The 23,917-nt window shown below is 39.3% G+C and overlaps 1 protein-coding gene across 9 annotated transcripts; it reads right to left on the bottom strand.

Annotated features, from left to right (window-relative positions):
* Window positions 1-1,809: 1,809 nt before the first annotated feature.
* TMEM144 (transmembrane protein 144) lies at window positions 1,810-18,206 on the bottom strand. Of its 9 annotated transcripts, XM_040601022.1 has the most exons (13): window positions 17,265-18,126; window positions 16,197-16,275; window positions 15,821-15,906; window positions 14,395-14,591; window positions 13,079-13,201; window positions 12,591-12,690; window positions 11,981-12,061; window positions 9,986-10,067; window positions 8,785-8,855; window positions 7,885-8,003; window positions 6,437-6,556; window positions 5,873-5,970; window positions 3,889-4,733 (listed from the first exon to the last, which is right to left on the bottom strand). In XM_040601022.1, the coding sequence occupies exons 4-13, from the start codon at window positions 14,531-14,533 to the stop codon at window positions 4,548-4,550; spliced, it is 1,119 nt and encodes a 372-aa protein (XP_040456956.1). In that variant the 5' UTR covers window positions 14,534-14,591; window positions 15,821-15,906; window positions 16,197-16,275; window positions 17,265-18,126; the 3' UTR covers window positions 3,889-4,547. The 9 variants fall into 9 exon arrangements, with proteins under 9 accessions (XP_040456983.1, XP_040456993.1, XP_040456956.1 ...); XM_040601049.1 differs by lacking the exon at window positions 3,889-4,733 and adding exons at window positions 1,810-2,611; window positions 3,829-3,882 and having other exon boundaries at window positions 15,821-18,126; XM_040601031.1 differs by lacking the exons at window positions 16,197-16,275; window positions 17,265-18,126 and adding an exon at window positions 18,134-18,206.
* Between the last annotated feature and the right edge of the window lie 5,711 nt (window positions 18,207-23,917).

The following is a 23,917-nucleotide window of genomic DNA, read 5'->3' as shown; positions in this document are numbered from 1 at the left end:
ACAGATGATCTTCCCTGAGCAATTGCATTGGTACATCAAAGTGGACTGGTGCTGTAATCACACAGTCTTTAAAACCACTGTATTGAGTTATAATTATTTTAGCAAAATAGTGAGTTACCCAGTAACTGTGCGGGGAAAAAAAAAAAAAAAAAAAAGAGAACCTGCCGCTATCCAGCAATGCTATCCAGCAATGACATTATAAAGTGAGGTGCACAGCACCCTTGTTCCTTCAGTCTCACCTGGACAGATCACAGTCAGAGTTAACGCAGCTGAGAACAGGGACAGGAGTAAGAACCAATACCGCCTGGGGAAGCGGTGACACACCAAACCGTATCTGTAAAGCAGAGGAGCCCAACAACACCGTATTTTGGTTGTGCCAATTCTATGTTTATCAGAAAATTTCCAGCATGGCGTATATTCCAGGAATATAGAAGTTCTTGTGATCTTTAAGAAGGGAAACTGATCTAGGGAAACTAGACACGTCCAACTGAATTCAAGTTATTTCAAAAACATGTGAACAAGTTACTCTTCCTTGTTAACAGAACAATGGCTAGGTAATTAACGGGCAAGGATCTGTCAAGAAGCAATTGTGCCCGACCTGGATACTGGGTATCAGGTATTAGGGTGGTGCACATCATGTATCTTTAACAACTCTATCAGACATTAAATAAAAGCTGGGAGCATGCAGTCTAAATAAACCCACCATAAGACAGAGGGAAATTGTACTCAAGAACATTCAATTGTTCCCTGTCAGAGTGAAAAGAAGTGTTCAATTAGATTCCAAAAAGTAAGTAAAGGCTAGTAGCATGCTGCATTTTCATAAATTATTGACAATAATTAGAGAGCATGTTTATTAAATTTGCAGATGACATCTGGCTGGAAAATGTTCCCAATTTGTTGGAGGATGGGGCTGACATACAAAGCACAATTAACAAAATGCCTTAAGGGGGAAAAAACCCCTGTCAGACACCAAGTTCTGACACTTGGGTAGGAAAAAACAACACAGGATGGGAAAAAGCAGGCTAAGTAACAGTTCTACGATCAAATCTGATAAACAGGAGAAAAAAAAGGGTGGAAGGGAAAAAGGAGAAATTATGATTGCAGTCTGAGCACGTTAACAATTATCAAGCCGTGATGGCAAAAAGTGTCATACAACAATGTGTAATCACAAACAGGGTTTGCAAATTGGATGAAAAAAAAAATATTTACTGCTGCTTCTCTTGGTTTTTCTCAGACTGTAGGCTGACTGCCACGTCCAGTTTTTCTACAGAGATCTAGTCTACTTAGAGGTCAGGAAAGAGCAAGAAAAATGATGAGTGCATTACAAACAAGGGAAGACTGCAGGAGCCAGGGTTGTCCAACATACTGAAGAAAAGACTAAGGGGAGGTTCAGACAACTTGCTTTCAATACATAAAGGTTAGCTGCCATCAGTAAGAAAATAAAAAGTTCTCCACATTAGTGCGGTCGTAACATTCCTCACGGGGAATTTCCTTTAGATATCAGGGCTTCTAGCAGGACAGGTAGTTAGAAGCTGGTTAGTTTGCCTAAAAATATTGTGAAAACTACTTCTTTTGTTTATTTTTTTAAAGAAACAAGTTAGACAACAACTGTCAGAAGCAATTTACATCTACATACATAACCTGTTGCTTTGGGCAGAACAATGATTGGGTAGTTTAGCATGATGCTTCACTGTAATAAATACTGACATACATAATTTTTAAGATTTGAATATGCTACATAGAAAATTAAGTATTCAGAAAAAGCTCACAGTTATTTGGAAACAAACTGAATCACATACTTAGCTAATGTTGCAGTGCAGAAATGTAATGTTTACTTGCAACCAAAACAAAAAAGCCAAACAATATTCCCCAACTATTTGTATCCTGTTACCGATTTCTACATAATATTCTTGCAACTAAACAGTTTAGCAGCAAACACAAGTAATTTATTTTCAGCACCTTTTTTCTCCCCCCTATTTCCTTCAAAATTCGAAGTGATTGAAAGACAGTGTTTTTATGTAAACTGATGGCTTTAAAGAATAATGCTTCTAAATTAAAAATGTTTCATGTCTGCACATGTATCAGTTCCATAAGAGTTTTTACAAGACATATTTTATAGTCAAGTCACTAAGACAGAACATTATAGTAAAACAAATCAGCTTGCAAATATATACAGTATTACAGCTCAATAATTAAAATCCCTTTATTCACCATTACCACAGTGAACTGCAATTTATGATTACATGAAGTTTAGTACCTGAACCAGAAAAAAAATTAGTAACTATAAAATCATTTAGCTTTAATAAAATCCTTTGATAGTGTTCCAAGACATGCAGAAACAAACATTTCCAGATTCTTTCATGCCAAATAGGAACATTTAGCAAAAGTTTTATTTTTCACTTGTCTGAAGCAAATCAGGGTAAACACTGGACATACGTTTTGAAAGTTATTATATATTGCGATATACCAATATTGTCTTTCTATTTATATTAAACAGTAGCACCATCTACTGGTCCAGAAGATCCTTTCAAACTTTAGAAAAAGCTGTGGAGAGTGATCCAGCCAAAACGATGCAAAACGCTACTGAAAGTAAAATGTAGTTTTTCAGTCCCTGGATAGGCAATGGGAGAGAAAAAGAGAAGTATCATGTTGTCACAATAGGTATCACTTCACCAAAAGAAAATAAAAAGTTAAAATAAAAGAACTAGGGTTTCATTTTATGACAAAATGAATAAATCCATTAACATGAAATGGTAAACTTTATACCATTTTCTTTTATATAAAGTTTGTAATGTATTTGCTGCTCAAAACAGTTCAATACAGATAATCTATGGCACCATACACTTATGAAAATATTCACAGAACTAATTCAGCAATTTTTCAAAGAGTATTTTTAAAGGCCTTTGTCTGTTTTCAGATTATTTTTAAGCAGTAAGCAGTTATGCATAGACTTCTAAAATGTATGAGAAGGATAAAAGACTTGGTGAGTGACAATGACTTGGATAATGAACATGTTGGTCTTTAGTCTGGCGAAACATTGATCTGCAGTGGGGAAAGAGAGAACTTCTACTTCCTGATCCAGAAATGTGCCTAACACATTTTACACAGTTACCAGAAACATTAGGAAAGATCATGTCTAATGGCAAATTAGGTAACTATGGATCCTGGACAGATTAGCTAAGTGAACCTGAGGATTAAGCTGCTAGTGTTTAATGCTTCAAATTCTACTTAAAAAATTAATTTCTGCCATATATGTTAATATCCAGTAAATTAGCCTGTTCTAGGCAATCACTGCTGTATGTATGAGTTTAGGATCTCCACATTATAGTTTTTGTAAGTATACTTATAAGGTGTGAGTGTTAAGTATACTCCACATTATAGTAGCCGGCAAGGCCAACTAACCTCCACCTCATTTTTTGGTCCTTTGGTGAACCTGACCCTAAAAGTCTAGTCTACTGGTCCATGTGATTATTAGGACAACTGTTCATTCCCCTGCCCACACTGAAAAGAACTATCTCGAATAAAGGCTGCTCTAGGGCTGTGCCTGACATCCTCCTGGCCCTGCTACAGTCTTCCTTTACTCCTACTGCTGCTCATACAGTTATGGAACTCGAATCTTCATTCCTGTAAAAATTGTTCACAGTTCTTCATCTTTCGTGGAAAACTTAGCATTGTACGATACGACTTTCAGCTTCACAGTGCAATACTTGTAAGGAAGAGAAACAGAGATAAGGAAGAGAAACAGATATACAGCTGTACACCAACTCATGCTGTTCCTACAGCTAGAGACAAGCAGAAGAGATCAGGTAAGAGACCTAGTAAGATTACCTTGATTTCTTTAAATACAAGGACTCCCCACATTGCAGCAACAAGGCCAGGACCCTAAAGGATAAGATTCATTTGTACATTACAGCTCTTCATTAAAACGTACTGCCTTCTCACTACTGTTCTCAGGGTGGTTGAATTTTGTCCAGATAACAAATTTAGGCCTTTCCATTCCACATAATTACAGCACTCATGGCAAAAACATCACTGAAATCTTTATAAAGTAAGACACAGTAAAAATATTCAAGAATGGCTAAAGAGGCAAGAGACTTCTTTTTTTCAGAGGCACGATTTCTTTTTAAATTGCACTTTGGAGTCTGTGCTGGCTGTTACACATTCTTGTAGTAGGCTCCAAATAATACGCCTTACTTCAGTCCAAAGTACAGTCCATGATGTTACCACATTTCAGAGGACTATTCAGGTTTATTAGCAGCTACCATGGATATTCCCAACATTTCCTTTATTGGCATGACTAACTAGTTGGACAGAGTTTGATTTTATCACTCAGTACGGTATCAAAAGACTGGAACATACATGTATTTCCTGTATAGCAGGCATCTGGACAAAGCACAAAGCCAGCCAGCCAGGTCAGGAAAATACTGGTTATCTCCGATGCTGCTGTACAGATTTCCTAGCTAACAGCAGACAGCGATACACAACGACAATTTCCAGGCACTCTTAGTAATATCATTTTTCCCCTGTGGGAGCAGTGATCTGAATTTTCATGACTGATGAAAAAGTATTAGCTGAAAATGAAGGAAAAACTGGCTCTGTAAATGCTTCTCGTTAGAGCTGTTCCCAGAAACAGATGTTTGGACAGTGATCGTCTTCTCTCCATCTACCGTACAGCTGACAGGACACAGATTCAGGCCAGCAGGAAACTGCCTCACATCTGTGGGTGCTGTTTCCTAGTGAAATTACCAACTATTATTTGAATAATAGCTAAGGTGTTATTTCACTTTTTAGATAATGTACACTGTGAGAGGAACGTATTTTAGAAATTAAACACATTCTAAAAGGAATGTGATGAATAGCTGTCTGAAATTTACTTTGGGATGAAATAAAGCAGCAGTTCTGAACCTGTGGTCCAGACCAGCAGTTTCTCATCTGTGCTGTCCTTACATTTTTCATTTCATGACTTTACATCCTTGCCCTTTAGGCATACTGATAACTAAGTTACTAAAGCTGCTTTCCATTAATCCTTCCAATTTATAATTAGAATGATCCCAAGCCTGTCTTTTTTTCATTGCACACTGCAGAGTTTATTCTGATTTACTGCATCTTGAGGCAAAGCTTAATCCCTATTAATGTTGTTTCATTAGTTTGCTTCTAAAAATACAGCTGTTCAGCAAAACTTTGGTTTTGATACTTAAGAAATTTCATTTGTCAGAAGTTATCCGCTTTTGCATCACCATCTAGCAGATTGGGAAGAGAGTAAAGGCAAAGTTTTATTTTTACATAGTAATGGAATTTATGCAGCTTCTGGAAATAAACGGTGCTTTAAAGGTTATGGTATCATAACTAGGAATAAACCAGACAAAATGGGCCAACCTATTTTCCCCTCATTTGCATAAGAACATTTTTTCAGCAATACCTAATCTTTTCTGTTTGTTCAAGAACTGTAAACAGGAAATATACCTGACAACCAAAATGACTGCTAGACGATAAAAGTCACAAATAAGAACATCCAGAACAAAATGTACGTGCTGGGCCGAAACCATAAAACGTTTCTTTTAATCACTTCAGTTTACTACTCAATATTGATATAGTTCTGACTACAAAGCTTTGACTTTTACATAGCCTCAGGACTCACACTTTCAATTCTTCTGGGGTTTTATGCTTGGCATTGCCAAGATGGTGCCTGTCACTGCCACATATCCTCCTAGAAAACCAAAGCCTAGCACAGACAAGCAGAAAAGGCAATGTATACTCTTGATTCAAATGCTTTAGACATTTCATAATTTCAACCTAATTCCACAAACAGGAGGGAAAAACCCAAAACCCTTCACTTAATTATAGTCAGAGATTTTATTTTTTATATACTTACTGCAGTAATTATCGGAAAGCTGACCACAGCGCCGAGATAGTGATTGGCTATGAACCAACAGCAATTGGCTATTGCCCAAAGCACACCAGAAACAAACCCTAAAAAAAACAGATCCCAATCATCAACATGCACAGTAAGGTATAGACAGCAATTTGTAGAACATTTATATGTGTAGCACAATACAGAAACTATGTATTTTAGTATGCTAACCACTTTAACAAGCTGGCTCTGATAATCTAAACCAAAGGTCAAGCGATAAAATCGGCTAGTACAACTGAAGCAGCAAATTAAAGTTCACAATTTTCTGGGCAATGCACTCTCCACTCTGGCAGAATGAAATTTTGAAAACCTGCTGTATGCAATGTCATTTTGTTCTAGCTTCAGATTAGAACAAAATTTATCACTGTTTCTTAACCTTAATTAATTAACCTAATAGGAGTGATCTTTCAAAAGAGACCAAAAAGTGAAAGGTGAATTACAATTCAAACACATAGAGCTTGAACTAATTATTGCAAAATGGTCAGAATAACTGAAATTAATTGCTAATTTTAATAAAAGTCATACCTGGCAATATGGCTTGAGGATAAACATTAGGTCTATTTTTCCTGACTGCGCAGTAGATCAAGAAGTAAATGGTACTTGTAAGAAATATTCCACTGAAGTGTGCAAAAACATAATCTAAATCTGAAAGAGAAATGACAAAATTATATTAGCCTAAAACATCAGTTATTAATTTTAACTAACTTTATTTCACTGACAGCATTTGCATAAGAAAAAAACCACGTAAGGTGCTACTGCTAACAACTCACATTCAATTGTGATGAACACAGCGGCTAGTCTGACTGGATGGAATTGGTCAATCACACATACATTAAACATGAATTAATTGCTGCATTGACCCTAACATTTTTTTATGGGCTTTTAGGCATTTCTGCCAGTCGTTATTTTTGGAACCTTAGTAATAGTCAAACTACTGAATTGGTTTATTAAAACCTTAAGAAAATCCTCAGATGAGGCTACAAAACTAGGGTGGGGATTTTACATAATAACATCCTGTCCTGACCATCTACACCTGGGTTCCTGCATAGCCTTGTTTATTTTCTGTACATTTAAGGGCAAGACAACTCCAGGTATCGTATAAGCTAAACACAGCACAGTTTTATCCTTTTTTTAAAATCTTTAATTATGTATCACAATTTTGACCACTATAATCATTAACAATAATAAATCCCTTATGGACTTCATTTGTGCTAAAAAAAGTATTTCCGACTTGGTAAAGCAGAAGCAGGTAGCAAGGTGATCTCTATCTCCTTGGAGCTGTAAATTCCCAAGAGGAAAGGCAGCTACAGTGACAATAACATCTGTTTTGTCTAGCTGGGGAATACGTAAGTTTCAGTATTCAAGACAAATCGTATGTGATGACAACAAACAATTTCTTAATGAGAACATTATGCGGTCTCAGCAATACATTGCTCTTAAGACGCTGCTGGTATCACCTGACAGACTATACACTAAACCTTAAGGAAAATATTTCTGGGGAAACATTGTTTGAAATTGCCAATTAGACTTACATCAAAAGGTTTCCATTTCAAAACCCTACAAGGTTTTAATTACTTATGTTGTTATATATCTCTTCTGATCATCAGTTTTGATCAAGCTCTTCCTCTATCAGTGTACCAACTGGGCAACTGGCAGCCTTGCCCTTGTTTACCTCATGTTCCAGGCATACAGATTTTGTGTTTTGAGAGTGCTAGTATCTAACACCTTCTGAAACATAGCTACGAGTTATTATGGTATCCTCTGGGCTGTTTCTCACTGTTCTTTTAATGGTGTAATTCACCTCTGAGAAAAAAGGAGTGCTACTACTATGATTACGACGACATGTAATGCAGAACTGGTAAGCTGTCACAACATATTTTCAGGCACATCAAGAATTGCACTCTATGCCTTTACAAAAGCAGGAGAACACAATATACAATGCAATCAAGTAGAAGTGATCTATTAGCCTTTACCAAATTGACTTGCTCCTGTGTACACGGTTTCGTTTCTTCTTCCATGGTCCTTGATGTAAAGCACTGGTACAAAACTGGAACCATAGAGTATTCCAGCTACTATAGCCAGACTACATCCTCTTTAAAAAGTGAAAAATAAATCAGAGAAAATAGCCTAGCGTTAATTACGGAAGTAGAAAATCCACGCAAGCAAATCCAATACAGCAGTTAAGACTATGAATCATACGAAAACAAAAGAAATCAACTAACTAGGTTTTCTTAAAAGCAGAGCTAGGAGAAAACAAACAAAATAATTAAAATGCTCCATCCCTCAGCTTCACTGTTGCAGTCTACTTATTCTTTGTAACTATTATAAACAACCAGGTCTGTTGTCTTTTTAGTCCCCTCCTCCACCTCCAGATCATTGTGTTCTTGGCTGCCTCCACTCCTCACATCAGCCCCCACTAGCTGCTGCTTCCACCTTGGAGCACTTCTGCTATTTCCTTACCATACTACTGTGCCTTCTCCAGATGTATTCACTTGGAAACCACACCTGGAAGTACGTTACTAGCACAGGCTCCTTCTATGCTGGAGTGCTAATCAACCAGGTGGTAAAAACCAGCTCTGTAATAACTTAGCTCCTATTGCTACTTACTTTGCCAAATGTTGATCTTTTGTAGTATTAACTAGTACTTAACTGGCAAGATAAAGCACACTCAACAGTGCAAATTAAATAATTATCTGTGCAGCTATGTATGTATAGATATGTACACTACACTAGTACTTTAAAAACGGTTATTTATTAGTGCATGGCTGTGCTAGGAAAACCACAGGACACAAATTCTGCTCTTATGCTGTGCTCATCAACTACTTTCTCTGGCTACTTGGCCTGTACCAGTAAAAGAACTGTTAATAACTTACATCAGCCTCTTTTTTGCTGGAGAAAATCCGTCCACCCATGAGTCAGATGCATCTTCAGAAACATTAATAGACTGCAAAAACCAAGGAGTTTTCACACAAGTTTAGTTTAGTTTGATTAAAAAAAAAAACACCAAACCTCAAACGCTGTATTAAACAGAACATTTTGCTCTAAGAAAACAAACTGAAAATGGAAAGAGAAACAAAAGGAATTTGAAGAAATACTCTGAAGAAAGAAGAATTTTAATTTTTTTAAATAAAATAAACTGATAATTGGATCTCTGAACCTCAAAGTTTACAACTATGAGTTTGGATATGGACTTTGGGTTTACTACATAATCGAGCACTTGCTAGCCATTTTTTTTTATCCGCATGAAGGTAGATCTGACTTTCAGAACTTGTCCTTCCTCAAATGTAAAATGATTTCATCTACAGAATTTATTTATGATGTAGTTTTGTCTTTCGTTGATAGCTCTGGTGTTACTATCAGAATACTAGGACTATTTGCAAACATGGAAATAACGACACTTGCCCATAGCATAAAGAAATTGCAACATCCCTTTATTCTAACCCTGCAATCAGATTGTCTTCTGTGATTTGGTCTGGTAGACTGCACCTCTTATGAACATGGAGCACAGACAGAAAACTCTCTGTTCAGGTAGCAACTGAGCACCGACCTACAAGAGTAAGGTACAATAGTACTAGCAGCCTACTGCTCTCCAGCTTTTGTTCTGTACTTTGGGCTCCCAAAGGAGCAACAGCCAATCTAGCAACCCTTGTTGGCCTCCAACCTGTGCCACAGCTGATGCTGAGAATCAGCAATTCTTGACAATCTCCTGGCTCTGTAATGTGGCAAAAATCTGGTGGATGAGAATCACACGCCACTGTCTTTCATCTAAGCACCTTCCTAATTTTACAGTTTAATTAAAATTGCTTCCTCTTCTCTGGTAGGAAAGTAATACATTTTATCTTTCATATAACCTCTGCCATAACGAAAAAGGACTATTAAGGGAAAAGCTTTTCTGTTGCTCACATTCAACTGGATATGCAAGATCCCCAAATTAAATACATAAAACTACATACATTTGCATGGGTTGTATTCCACCATAAATCCTAGAAATTCTGATTAACATTAAGCAACTTTCTTGTTTTCAAATGGGTATGTACTTTCGCTGCTGTAAAACAACAACTGTAGAGTACTTACACTTTCTCTCAGTAAAGGTGTGCTTTCTAATGAAGCTGAAGAACTCTGGACTTCAGTTTTTATAAAAAGAAATATGACAGCACTCAGAAGAGAAAAATAGACCAATAAATATCACGTCAGCTCACAAGGACAAAACATTTAGTGTCCAGAGACCAAACATATTTGTAGGCGTATTACTTTGTTTTCATTATTGCCCTAGAGTCACTTCAATAAATTTTTAAAATGCAATTGCTTTTAACAGTCTTAAACAACTTAAGTGGAAGTATATAAATTAGTCTTTGTATTACTTTATAGATCTCTCCTCTATGTAATGGGATTGAAATGTCTCCATTTTATAGCGTGCAGTTACAACCACATGTTAACAACAGCTGCTTTAGTTAACAGCGCCCTTTTGTGCTAAACCACACACACGATGGAACTCTGCACGAGAATTCTACATGGAACAGCTTAAACCTGCACAGAATTGGCTCTGTGCTCAAGAAACTAAGTTCATTTTCAGTTTTCTATCATATGTGAGTGAGGGAATGCTGCTCCTACAGGGGGTCAAGCATATGTCGAAGGAGTATGGCTCAGTGGTGCTCCAGTGCACGAAGTGAAGAAAATGGATAAGAAAGGGTAAACATAACTACTTGTGCCCCAGCCCCAGGAAATCAGGTAAGTATGTGCAACCACAACTGGCAGGATCTGCTTTTATATTTTTATGAGAGCTATTTTAATGATTTAGAGATTCCTTCCCATAATTGTAAACAGAATGTCTCCATTTAAAGAATGACTCATCTCCTACTGAAGGAATAAGGATAGATATGAAACGATGTCAGCTTCCTCCAGAGGGACTAGACAAACATATACCGGTTCCACACAGGAGGCTAAAATGAAATGCATGCTTCTGAGCACTGCAGAGCAACATACACAGGCTTTGTGCAGTTTGCCAGGAAAACATATTCTGTCACAACCATCTTCTCTGTTAATCACTTGTCCGTAATATCTCAGAAAGAGGCAGGAAGCAGGTGGTGAGTTGAATGAATTCAACAGGCAGAAACAGCAGTACTGCTACCATTTTCTGGGTACCACACAAAATCATCTGCTACACCTAATGGTAATGGGTAAAAAGCTGTGGACTCTTAGGAAAGAGGAAGAGTGCAATCCAAATTCATGAATCTAAGGCAGTGGCTCTTCCACAGCAATCAAGAATGGCTCCACCATCTCCATGTTCTTAATGCCCTTCTTTTTCTAAAGGCATTAAAGTGCATCCGCTGCTTAGCACGCTTATGGCAAGCCTACTGCCCCTAGGATTTAGGGCCAGTGTTACGTTCCTAGAAAGACCTTCCTGGCCACCCAGCTGGAAAGCAAGAACACTGCTATGTAACAAAGACCCTCTTTCCTGTGTTTGGACCAAAATGTGCACTTGTACAAATCATAAACAAAAAAGTAAGAGTAGAAGCCCTTCCAAAGATCCCAAAGGGCACCACTGTTGGGAGATGTTGTAAGTGTGGCTTAAGTTACAAGACAGGGAGCTATTAAGGACGAGAGATAATGCAAAGCCTCTGGCTTTTCATGGACCCTGAAGGATCTGGGAAGGGATCTGCAGTTAAGGGGAAGGATTTCTACCCCGACAGATCAGAAATCTTACAGACGTTTTCTCACCAAGATTCTTCTAGACAGTTTTTCCTCTCTCACACACCTGGGGAAGTGAGCCACTTGAACAACCTAGCTAGAGACAATGCGTGCATCACTGCTCTGCCTTGGCCATGCCTATCAGCATAAAAACACATTTCTGCAATTAGGAATACCCATTTCACCACTGTACTGCATATCATGTATGTTTCTATTCTGACATACAACACTGAGCAGGTATGTATGGATAGCTCATGAACTGTGCAGTAAATCAATTTGCAAAAAATACTTCAATACATTTACCCTTTAGTTATATTGTCCCTGTGGTTATTATATTTATATTTTACATTACAGAAATTTATTTTAAGAATAATTTTTTACCTTAAGAGTGAAAGTCCAGCTCCAATATAATTTAAGATTGGTCTGGATACCTCTTCTGGGTCAATTCCAAACCAGCCAAACCTGGAAAATTTAACCAGTTTCACTTAGTTGCACTGACTGCATACAAGTAGTTAAGATTATAACCCAGTCTTGGAAAACTTTACTCATGTAAATAATTCTGCTTGAGTTTGTATTTGCAATATTGGATCAGCGCTTCAGATGACTTAAAAAAGCTATGTTTACTTTACAAAAATAATCTTTAAACTAATTTAATTTACTGATTTTTTTTTTAATCTGGGTATTTAAAAATTGAAGTTAATTTATCTTATCAGCCCAGGCTGTAGAAGAAAAAATGCAGTGTACTAGTTTTACATTAACAGAGACATTATTTATTCACTCAATTTTGTTAATGAACGTCATTGGGCATTCCTCTTCCTATTGAAACAAAGGAAACACTAGAAGATAAAATAATTAACCTGAGTACTTTCCACTGAAAGGGAAAAACCCCTCATTTCTATGATAAATACTCTTTATTAGTGATAAGTGTTTTTATTGCAGTTATTAACGAAAAATTAGCAACGTTAATTATGTATGACTTAAACATACTCACCTTGAACTTGCCCAACCTGTCAGCAAATTAAAAGAAGCCCATATCAAAAGACCAAGAGCTAAGCCAATAGTCTTAACAACAGGGACAACTGTGACATTGCCTGAAATACAAAAAACAAAATTAAAATCAGTTTAAAAGCTTGACTGTGATCTTGCATATTTAGCTTTAGATTCTGTGACTGTTCAGAAGGCAAAGAAATTCAGGCAACTCTTAGGTGGTAGGAGATAGTGTTTTAAAAACTTCCAAACATTAAAAGTGGACTTTTCCTCAGTTCCATTTTAATAGTTATTTTTGGTGTGAATTTGCTGCTTATAAGATAAGCATAATAAAATGCTATTTGCTGTAAGGGTACAGCTCTGTTAATACTGAGACTTTAAAAAGTCAAATAACTACTACTATATATATAGAAAAGTTTTTATCACTGCTTCTTTTTTATGAAGAGTTAGGATTACTTTGCATTTTAAGGAATAGAATCTCTTTATCCTTACCTGTAGCCCACACAAAACCCCCAACCATAGCCAGAGGCCAAAACCGGGGGCAATTCTGGATTAAATTGACCACCAAAGAAACTATCCATATGGAGGCACAGAGAATCCATTGGAAGAACATACCTACAGAAAAATCAAATGCACATAACAGAGAACTTGTAGAATACTGCATGTGTGAATCTCTTAACAATATTATATTTTAGATAAAACAGTACAGAAAAAAATCAAAAGGTGGCCACTTCCTTTGTGAATTTCTGGGAACTGTGTTAAGATATATTTAAAAGATGCATTTTAGGGTGGGGTATTATAATTCTGTCAGTCTTTTCCTTACCATGCATTCTTTTTATGCAGCTGCAAAAGACGCTTTGCTGGACAAAGTTTACACAGGCCCTGAATCTCAAAGATACAAAAATCTTGATAGGCTTCTGACAAAGAGGCTATTCAGTTACTGCAAACTTCTCCCACCACCCTAGCAACAGATAACACAGACGACTGCACAGGACAAAACTCCTTCAAAGCTCAGGGCTCAGGCTGTTCCACTAACCCAGGACATTGAGGATGACAAAAACTTCGGACAGATCTCTTCTACCTTTGTAGATTCTCTAAAGGATCAACAAGGCAGACCCGTTAACTGCATGCCAGGTGAGCTAAGACTTTCACTTTGAAGTCTAGCCTTGTCTTGTTAGGACCATATTTGGCACAAAGCAGAGAGAGATTATATCCAGCCTGTAATGCAGATACCATTCTTGCCAAAACATAATGGCAGATTTATTCATTCAGGAATCTGGTAATTGTCTATGCTTCCTATAAACATGCAAATACAACATGAACCTAGTACTGTAAAATGATAAAATTCCAAGCAGGAAATAGAAGTGATTGCTTCCTCTTAGTAAGTCACCAGATAAAAGTATTACAATCTCAGTTTTTGGTTGTTTTTATGTTAGGTCCACAATTGAAAGGCAATACTCTAAAGTCCAACAACTTTTACAGTATTAAAACCACTGTGTATTTAAGAATCCCCACAAGGGTAGGAGAAAGGACATTTCACTCTCCATTGCGAAATGCTCATGAAACATACAACATCACTGTTAAAATGCACACCACCACATAAAAAAGGCTCTTCTAAAGATTTGCCACATCCTGAACCAATACATTATTGCTTTATACCCTAACAATAGCAAAAAAAATTAAAACACGTTTTATGGATTAAGGCTGTGATGATATTTGTAACTCTAGCAATAGAAACTCTCATATTTGCTGGTAAGAATACTATTCCCATTAGGAAATATACCAAAGCCAACAAAAAAAAAGTTTACCATCACCAGTATTAAACTTCTTAATAGGCACAAAGTTTGTCCCAAATAGAAGGACAGCTACTGTGGAAGAGGTAAAGCCAATAGCTAGATCTGTTCCATTGCTCATGTTAAAGGTATTGTAAGCTTTCCCGATGTTCATCTTTGCTCTGAAGGTGCCTCTTTTTGTGGAGTTGTTTTGCTGCAGGTCCTTACAGATTCTGAAATCAGAAAGTGGAATTAAACACATGGAGTATTAAATTCAGAAATCTGAAACATAAAGGACCCTACTTATCAATTTCTTAAATCCTGGAACGGTCTGCAAAGCATACTGTAGAATCCCATGAAAAGCTGTCATTGTAAATGAAGTAACTTAAGAACAGATGCACCAAAAAAAAAAAAAAAAAAAGACAATTTTTTGTTTCATAATCTGCTTCACAGAAAAGCATGTTAGAAAACATGCAACGTGAACGCAGAGATGCACTACAAGGTTTTGAGGATTTGAATCTCTGAGGACTATGGGAAGCCCTGATGCTTTAGGGTGATGCCCTATCAGGATATTCTTTATTCCAGTAGCCAAATCACACTGGGCTGTGTAAAAAAAGCAGTGGTTAGGCAAAATCTGAAGTGGCAGAAGAAGCTACAGCAGTTTGCAGCCCCACCGCCTAGAAGTCAGAAACAGGCACAGAGACTCTATGGATGCCACAGTGAGATCAATGTAGGATCATAAAGTAACCACAGCGATTGCTCCAGCTGATACGAAATGTGCATAAAGGTTCATATTTTCTGTGGGGAACAAAGGGAGAAGCTGCCTCTCAAAGTTTCTTCATTCATTCCACATAACTATAATAAGAAAGCAAATACCTTTTTAAATTTATTGTATCCATATCTAAAGTAGTAGTTATCAAATTATCCCTTCCCCTCCTCCCTTTTGGTTTTTTAAAGTGGGAGATTCATCTTGAGGTTACACTCAACAGAAGTACCAAATATATACTTTTAATATGAATTAAGACTTCATAGAACAGAAGAGGTTCATGGACAGTACTTCACGGACAGAAGAGGTAGCTCCAAGGACAACTATAATAACATGATCATTGCATACCACACTTAAAAGACTACATGTAAGAAAAGCATTTAGAAATTTAACTTCAAATGGCAACGGGATACCTAATATGCTGTCAGTATAAAGGGGCATATATATACATACATAAAGTTACGCATCCAATTCTGTTGTCATAGTAATGCTATTTATACTGAATCAAATTACTTCCTTATGCAGTTCAACATCCACCAGTGGTGGTGGACTAGCTACTGCCTGGAGGAAAAAAGCTGAAATAGGATGGTGGAAATTCTGCCAATTCTTGTATGGGGTGCTGTGACTACATTCTATTAAAAAGGAAGAAATCAGCAACTGCACATGCTTTCATCTTATTTTACCCGACAGCCTTACCTTCTCTGGAGTCCTCAGGACACTGAGAACTGCATCTGCTGAGGTGGTGCTTTTATCTACAGCTTCAGCAGGGCCACCAGTACTGGCTGAAATTAATTATTTGCATTAGCAGGTGAAAAGTTCAATCCCACAACTAATATGACCACTTAGGTTCTACAATTTTCCCCTTTAAAATCTTGAAATCCTCAGCGTATGTTAAATTTGAGTACTTAATAAAAACAGAGATGACATTTAGAAGCCACATCATGAAGGTACAATGGCACCTGGGTGTTTCCATTTATCTTTTTCACTCTTCATCTCTCTTGCCTACTTAAAGGATTAGCTTCTCCTGGAAGTTTTCACTCTATTTAAGACTCTTCCATGAAGTATGTCTCACCTGGGACCTGTAGACACTGAGCAGTGCAAATAACAATGCTAGGGTTTCTTCAAAGACTGACTTCACAGGCTATGAAACACTGTGACACCACAAGAATGGATTAAGACAGATAAAGGCTTAGATCAGCGATCTTCACTCCATCAACCTTGACTCACGGAGTGAAGGCAATTAATTCATTTAGTGGGTAAGTAAGGCACAAGAGCTGGGTTTTGCACAGGAACTTCATCCTGCTAAGGACATAGCAATAAAGCAGATTACAATGTACCTCCATGAATGCAGGACTCAGCACTTTAGCCTTTAAATCACTAAGTCATTATGCTGGTTAAATACTAAGAACCTTTTAAATCAAAAGTGGTTTACCAGCCTTTTTTATTCCGTTAACGTACAGAGAAATGTTACTTCAAAAATATTTTGGGTTTGTATCTACTAAGAGAAATCCGTGTGCTGTGGGGCAATATACTTTTCTGCTTGCTTTTTATAATCCAAGAATCTCTACACTGTGCACATTGAAGACTTGCGCAATTGGAGAACCAGAATCATGACACCAAAAGCAGAAACACAACTTCCAGTTAATGAAAAAAAGAGCATTGTTTCATTCAGACTGCTTAAAATTTGTTGGGCCACTTAGCTCCACATCTGGCTAAATTTCAGACCCAACTTTCAACTCCATTTTCAAGCCTTTAAGAGAAAGCTCAACCGGACAAGGCCTGGAGCAACTTGCTCTAACTTCAATGATAGCACTGCTTTAAGCAGTTGACTAGATGACCTCCAGAGGTCCCTTCTTGTACAATTGATTGAAGGTCAAGCGCAAATAATGAACCGGCACGCCTGCACCCGCTTTGCACACCAGAGAGCTTCAGAGAGTTCAGTAAAAGCCTCTTTTCTTATCTGCAATCCCATGTTACTGCCAGATGCGCTTGCAGCATACGTGCCTTCAAAGATTTATAGCTACTAGATGCCAAACCAGACACGCTTGTTGAAGCTAAGATACTAGAATATAGTGGTTGTATCTGAAACTCAAGCAGAGACAAATGGAATAGTTGCTGTTACTGAAGGTTTTTTTCTCACGCAGTAGCCCTTAATGAAGGGCACTTTGGGGTTTCCAAGCTGCGGAGGAAACATAACGGAATTTTGTTGCCACACACTGCCCTTATCCTACTGACTTCACTGGTTCAGTTTGCTGGAAGGTTGCACTCTGTATTTTCACAGTTTCCTCAGAGATGTGCCACCATTTCCTTCCTTTGTACAGACACAACAAACGATGATGCTCCCTGAACGCAACACTAACATACTGCTACCGTCTGGTTTGATCAGGCAGCCGTGCAACCGAGCAGCCTGCCCGAGGGCATCAAGAGCTTTCACCTCAGGGTAGTCAGACAGAACAGGTATTTTTAAAGGTGGTGTGCCACACCGACATATGCGTTTCTCCTATCGCCTATTTGCCATCAAGGGCGGCTATGCCCGTCCTGGTTTTAGGAGGCTCCGATCAGACCCGAGGCGGCTCTGAGCGATGTCCTCAGGGGACACCACGGCCCCTGACCAGCTGCTCAAGAAACGCTTCTTTGCGTCCCTAAGACGCTCCCTCAAGCGAACGCCACAGTTCGGGCAGCAGCTCGGAGAGCGCAAGGCACAGGCGCTGCGGGGCCCCGGCGCCGGCGCACGCTGCGCCCAGGGGCTCCACGGCGGCCGGGCTCCCGCGAGGCAGGGCCACCAGGCGGCGGGGCAGGCCCGGCCCCGGGACCGCGGGGCGGCACAACCGCTCGGCAACGCGCCCCGGGAGGAGCTGAGGAGCCCCCTCCAGCCGGGCACCGCCCTGACCCCGGTGGCCGCCGCGGCGCCTCTGACGGCGCTCCGCTGCCCGCTCCCTCAGCCGGCGGGGCCCTCCGTGCGGCCCGAGCCTTCGCCGCGCTCCCGCCACCCCTGCCCCGCCGCGCTACCGCTCCGGCCTCCCCCGCCGCTCCGGCCTCCCGCCCGGGCCTGCGCAGCCCCTCGCCCCGTCCCGCCTCCTCCCCATCCGCTTCCCCTCGCCCCGTCCCGCCTCTCCCATCCGCTTCCCCATCCCGGCGCGGGGCGGGGCTGAGCAGGCGGAGGCCGGGGCGGGCCCGGGGCTCCTCCGCTCGCCCGTCCCCCGCGGCCGGCAGCCCCCGTGGCGGCGGGGCCCGGCGGGGCGGACCCGCACGTCCAGGCGCGCGGGGCCTGCGAAAGCGCTTTGCCCTCCGCGGGCTTGGGCGGCCGCTGGTGGGGCGGCCCCGCGGCCCCGGTGGGGGCACACCCGCGTGCTGCCGCGCTGCTGCTGTCCAGGGGCATTCCGAATCCTGCGCCGTGCTAACACCGCGCGAGCTTCCTGAAGTAACGCTTCCGATTTTGCAAATCAAATCTGCATCTCCCATAATAAAGACACACGGTTTTTTCCTCCGGAGACAAAGGTCTCAGCCCCACGGACTTGGTAAAGCTGGAAGTGCACCAGCTATCAATTATTTTAACATAATTATCTGTCCATGTGACATTTAGAGAGATGAACTGTGGAACATCTCTATGGAAACAGTTTAGCTACAGTGCATCCAAGAGGAACAACATCCCATACGATAATCACAAATGTAGCCTCGGGGGAAGTGCGTTTGATTCTAAAGGCAATGTGAGTCTACATGTTACATCATTTTATTCAGAAAAAAGGAAAACTAAGAAAAATGTTAAACCTTTGCAATGAACTGCCTGCACATAGAAAGCAAGAGCATGCACAATAAGGGACCCAGCATGAATCTACATCCTTTCAGGTGTCCAGGGATAGAGAAGGGTGTTGAGGTTTGGCTCAGAAGAATCTTGATACTGAGCAAAAATGTTTTCCAAAAATCCTGCCCCTGGTTTCATTTGGAAGAATGGGTCTCAGAGGAGCCCATCAGCAATCACTTCTCATTACTGTCCCCTACCCCACTTGAGCTGATACCCGTTCCTCACTGTTCCATCTGTTCCTCACTATTTTTCAAACCACGCTGGTTTTGGAGCATTACTCTCCTCATTAACACACCAGTTGAAATTACACTGAGAGTAAGCAAGAAACTCTTCAAGTACGGACAGATTCCAATGTGTTCACTTGTGCTGTTTGGTTTTATTGAAATCATAGGTTGTTGGAGATGAAAAGTATATGGGAAAGGAAGTCCATGAATGCAGAGCATTTACTAAAATGGAAAATGACAACGTTCATATTTCAAATTTCAGAGCCTTTTATGAATATAACCAGTGTCCACTTCAAGAATGCCTTTTATTGCAAAATGCTCTACAGTCCACCACAGACAGTATTTTGTTCTTTGCTGAATCACAGCAATTTCTGCAGTCATAACTACAGTGGGAGGAACCAAACTGAGACATCTTGGAAAACTAAAAAGCCCAAGTATCTTTAAATCCCCTCTCCCTTAAAACTGACATGACTGACTGGAGGAAAAAGGAAGCGTTAGATGAAGAAACAGGAGATGTATTGCTTCAAAATAGAGAAGTGATACTGGAAAAAATTAATACCTAATCTGACATTTTGGAGCAAAAACATACTAGCTGCTAGGTAGCTTTTTTTGTATTAATAATAATATTGTTACCTGTGCGGTGTTACAAATGGTTTCCTCTGTGTTTTTCTTAAGTCCTCCAGCTGTGGTATTCACTATCCCCAAAGGCTGTACTTAGTCTAGGTTAAAGAAGGAAGATCACCTACAAAAGAAGCTGTAAAAAAGGAGTATGAATTATAATTCAGACGAGAAGGAAGAAACTGTACTTGGTAGGACAAAGAAGGATGCAAAGGAAGGCTATAGGAGATGCCATAGGGGAGGGCGATTTATGTGTAAACCCTATGAATAGGTGGTTTTGAGAACTTTCTGGTGAATTAGCGACTTTTTGTTATTTCCGCAAAAATGGGTTACTATTTGTTCTGGTTTCAGCTGGGTTAGAGTTAATTTTCTTCGTAGTGGTGACAGGATACTGATGTTTTTAGTTGTTGCTGGGTGATGTTTGTGGTAAATCAAGGACTTTTCAGTTCCTTGGGCCCTGCCAGCCAGAGGGCTGGGGGGGCACTGGAAGTTGGGAGGGGACACAGTCAGGGCAGGTGACCCGAACTGGCCAAAGGGATATTCCATACCATATGACATCATGCTGAGTGTATAAACTGGGGGAAGGAGGAAGCGGGGAACATTTGACATTATGGTGTTTGTCTTCCCGAGTAACCATTGCGCGTGATGGAGCCCTCTGTCCTGGGGATGGCCGAAGACCTGCCTGCCCATGGTTTTTTGTTGTCTTCCCATCTTCAGAGATTTGAAAATGGAGCAGAGCATTTCAGTAACTGGATGGTGCTCTCTGAGGTTGCCAGCAGATGGCTCAGGGTGCAGGAGGTTGTGACTCGTGGTCACTGGCTCAGCCCACCCCTCTTCTGCAGGTTGGCCAGAGCCTGCCTGCTAGGAAGACTTCAGAGCCTTAGCTTGTCCAGCACCGTCCGTAGCACCCTGGGGGACAGTCCTTCACATAAATAGAAGTTGATCTGGTTTCTTCTACTAATGCAGGTATGGGTGGAGGTGAATTTCAGAAGTTAAACAATTGCAAAGAAAATAACTGCAAATCTGCAATTCAGCTCTTAGTTTACATTTTCAAACTATATTTAAGTTCCCCTCTTCCATTCATTGCTATTCTGCAATATCAGTTCTGATATTCCTGTGTTCCTAAACATAGGAAGGGATAACACTGGCCATGAAATATGGGTATATAAAGAAATGACATGAGAAGCTGAGTTTAATGGATGCAGATGGCAATACCACAGATGTAGTTTAGGGCAAGGAATAAATACAGAGTCTAACTGTCATTGCAGGGTAAATATAGGTAGGCAAATTGCAATAACGTAGGCCAGAATTTGGTTAGACAGCTAGCATTGTTCAGTCCAATTGGTCTTGAATATTTTATGACCACAGAGGAAGTACCCTTTCAGCTTAGTAATGCCCATTAGTGCCCTGCTGCAGCTTTGGGTTAGTAATGGTTGCAGAAAGAGGAATACTACCCACCTGAACAAGAAGCATTTTTTTTGTCTTTCCTGAAGCACAAAATAAACATTTGTTTTCAAAAAAAGTCCATAGCCATTCCAGCCTTAACTGTTTTGTGAAATCCAGAAGGGCACTGGAGCAGCATACCACAAGAGTTGAGAAAAGAATGTCTCTTGATATGTTAGTTTTAATTTTTTTTTAAATTAGAGGCAAAAGCCTGCTAAATTAACAAGATATTGAATCCTATTTAGTTGGATTCCTACCACCATTCATTCTGAAGAATGAATTCTCCCTTCTGAACATGAAAAATAAAGGAAATATTATTGCTATCATCACATTTAGAAAGCCTCAAAAAAACCCCTCTGCAGTCAACACTGTACATCAGTGGGTTCAACACATTTTGATTTCAAGGCTACAAATGAAATAAGTGAAGATCAATTCTCCATATCCTTTTATAATTTCATCCAGATAGTCTTTAAACAGTTGCAGTAGGAGGTTTATATAGGTTCCGAAATTAAAATTTAAGAGAAATGTCATAGCAAAGGAAAGCTGTTAGTAACTGGAATGGACTGTGTTTCAGCACTGCTTTATTGTGATGGACAGGTCATGGTGCTGTCTACATGCAAGAACTGGGCATTGGAAAACAATTTTGGCAGCGTGATATACTTCCAACAAAAGCAGCTGTGTGCCCATTAGCAATATAAAGTAAAATCCCCCCCCAAATAATTCAAAGACAATTGCATTTCTTATACTGCAATAAAAGCTTCATGCTGAATGCTTTGCTGTCAAAGTCAGCAGTAAGTCAAAACAGAATCCAGGAGGTGTAACCCCCACCCACCCCCCTTTTTAAAAAAAAAAATAAGTGAAGCCTATCTTAGAATTTAAAAACAATTTCTCCGTGGGTATGTGTAAATACGCACATGGGTGAAATCCTGCTGTCAGGCTGCAATACCCAGTTACCCTTATTTGCCCTGGGTTTAGCCATATAACTGATGATATTTTGCACTGGTATGAAATGGGGTATAGAAGGCCGTTCTCCTTGTGAGCCACATGCAGTGTCCGTCGGTCAAATGGACTGGAAACCTGGTGCCTCTCACTAGTGACCTCTTTCAGAGGGACCCTCAGGCATCTAGGACTGGTCTAATAATGTTAGTCTTTAGCAACTTCTGTAAAGTATAAAAAAACATTAAGCAGCAGCAGCAGCCGCATCTTTACTGCCTTTACTGATGCACTTGTCTGGAGCTTTTTGAAATATTATTTTTTTGTTTGGGCTACGTCCCTTCAGTCAAGTTTGAACTTAAAAAAAAAAAAAAAAAAAAAAAAAAGGAGACGTGGCCAGAAATAGTTCTTAAAATCCCTAACCCTTCAATAAATCAGATTTGGAAAAAGTAGGTGATATGAAGGCTCTTTCTGATAAGTCATAGATGCTGAAATCATAACTTGATAATACACATTTAGACAAAAAGTAAAGAAAGGTGGCGGCCAGTGAACAAATCCACTCGCAAATCTTTATAAATTCAGGTTGGACTCATCTGAAACACAAAAGAATTCCTTAACTGTCTATTCCCCTTAGTATTAATCACGGAGAAGAAAATATCTCCATTAGCTTGAATTACAGTGAACGCGTACTTTTTTCAATAATATACAATTATTATTTTGTACTTAGACTGTGCAAGGAGTCAGAAGTCAGAGCTCTGCTAGCATCTCACGGCTTAACTCCGCACAAGCCCTTAACGTCTCTGCCTCAACTTTTCCAGCTGTGTGTGACTATGCTATGCCTCATTTTGGAAAGCACAAGTAGGAAACACTGCTGAGCTGTTTAATAGCACGTTAATAGCATTTGAAAAGCCACTCTATGTTTTTTCATTTAACATCACAAGAACATATGATTCCCAAAAGTTCTAAAATCCAGGGGGTGGTGTGTCTGTGTATTTTAAATTATAAAATAAAATAAACCCCCACCAAACAAAACCAAAACCGTGGAGAATAATTTCTTCAGTATGTTTGCATGCAGTGCACTAGATGGCCCTCAGGAGTTAGAAATGGATGGAATGCACTTTTGGAAGGCACATAATTCACAGGACTTCTCATTACAGAATTTAAAATAGAAGTTGCTGGGTTTTGGTTTGGTGGTTTTTTTTTTTGTTGTTTGATTATTTTTGTTTTTTAATAACATGAAGTTCATGCAAGTTTACAGCAGTTCACATGCAAACCACCTCTCAGTACAGTTAGCTTCAAACAGTATTTAGCTCGCAATGAAATTCCTAAATGTGAACCATACTTAAAACTGAAATATGTGCTAGAATACTTTAAGAACATCATCTTTTACTAAGCTATTTTCATTAACCTAAGGAGTTTACCAGAAGGATGGATGTGTCAACTTGAATAGGTAAGAGATTTTATATTTTTATAGTTATATATATATACACACAATGTGCACTTATTCTATCTTTGTTTCTTTGAAAAGATATATAATCACTGTCATTTTATTTGAAAAAGTATAGCTAGATCCTATTTATGGCTTCACAAGAGTGAAGAGAATTAGCAGTCTTTCATCTTTAACTTGTGTTTATGAATCATGTGAACTATAGTCATAATCAACTATGGAAATCTGGCACTGCTAATATATTTTTTTATTAGTGAATATGTACATAATTAACTAATAGTTACATATATAGTTATATGTAACATGAGACTTAGTGAAGACAAAAA

This window comes from Falco naumanni, chromosome 1 (assembly GCF_017639655.2).
Source record: "Falco naumanni isolate bFalNau1 chromosome 1, bFalNau1.pat, whole genome shotgun sequence".
In the NCBI taxonomy this organism is placed as follows: Eukaryota; Metazoa; Chordata; class Aves; order Falconiformes; family Falconidae; genus Falco; species Falco naumanni.
This window is presented reverse-complemented; position numbering and strand designations above follow the sequence as displayed.

Bases quoted from the DNA above. Each gene is read 5' to 3' on its own strand.
- TMEM144 (XM_040601031.1), bottom strand. From the start codon at position 14,533: ATGAACATCGGGAAAGCTTACAATACCTTTAACATGAGCAATGGAACA. The intron at 12,062-12,590 runs GTGAGTATGTTT...TAAATTTTCCAG, and splicing joins ACAGGTTGGGCAAGTTCAAG to GTTTGGCTGGTTTGGAATTG. The intron at 8,004-8,784 runs GTAAGTTATTAA...CACTTTTTAAAG, and splicing joins CCAGCAAAAAAGAGGCTGAT to AGGATGTAGTCTGGCTATAG.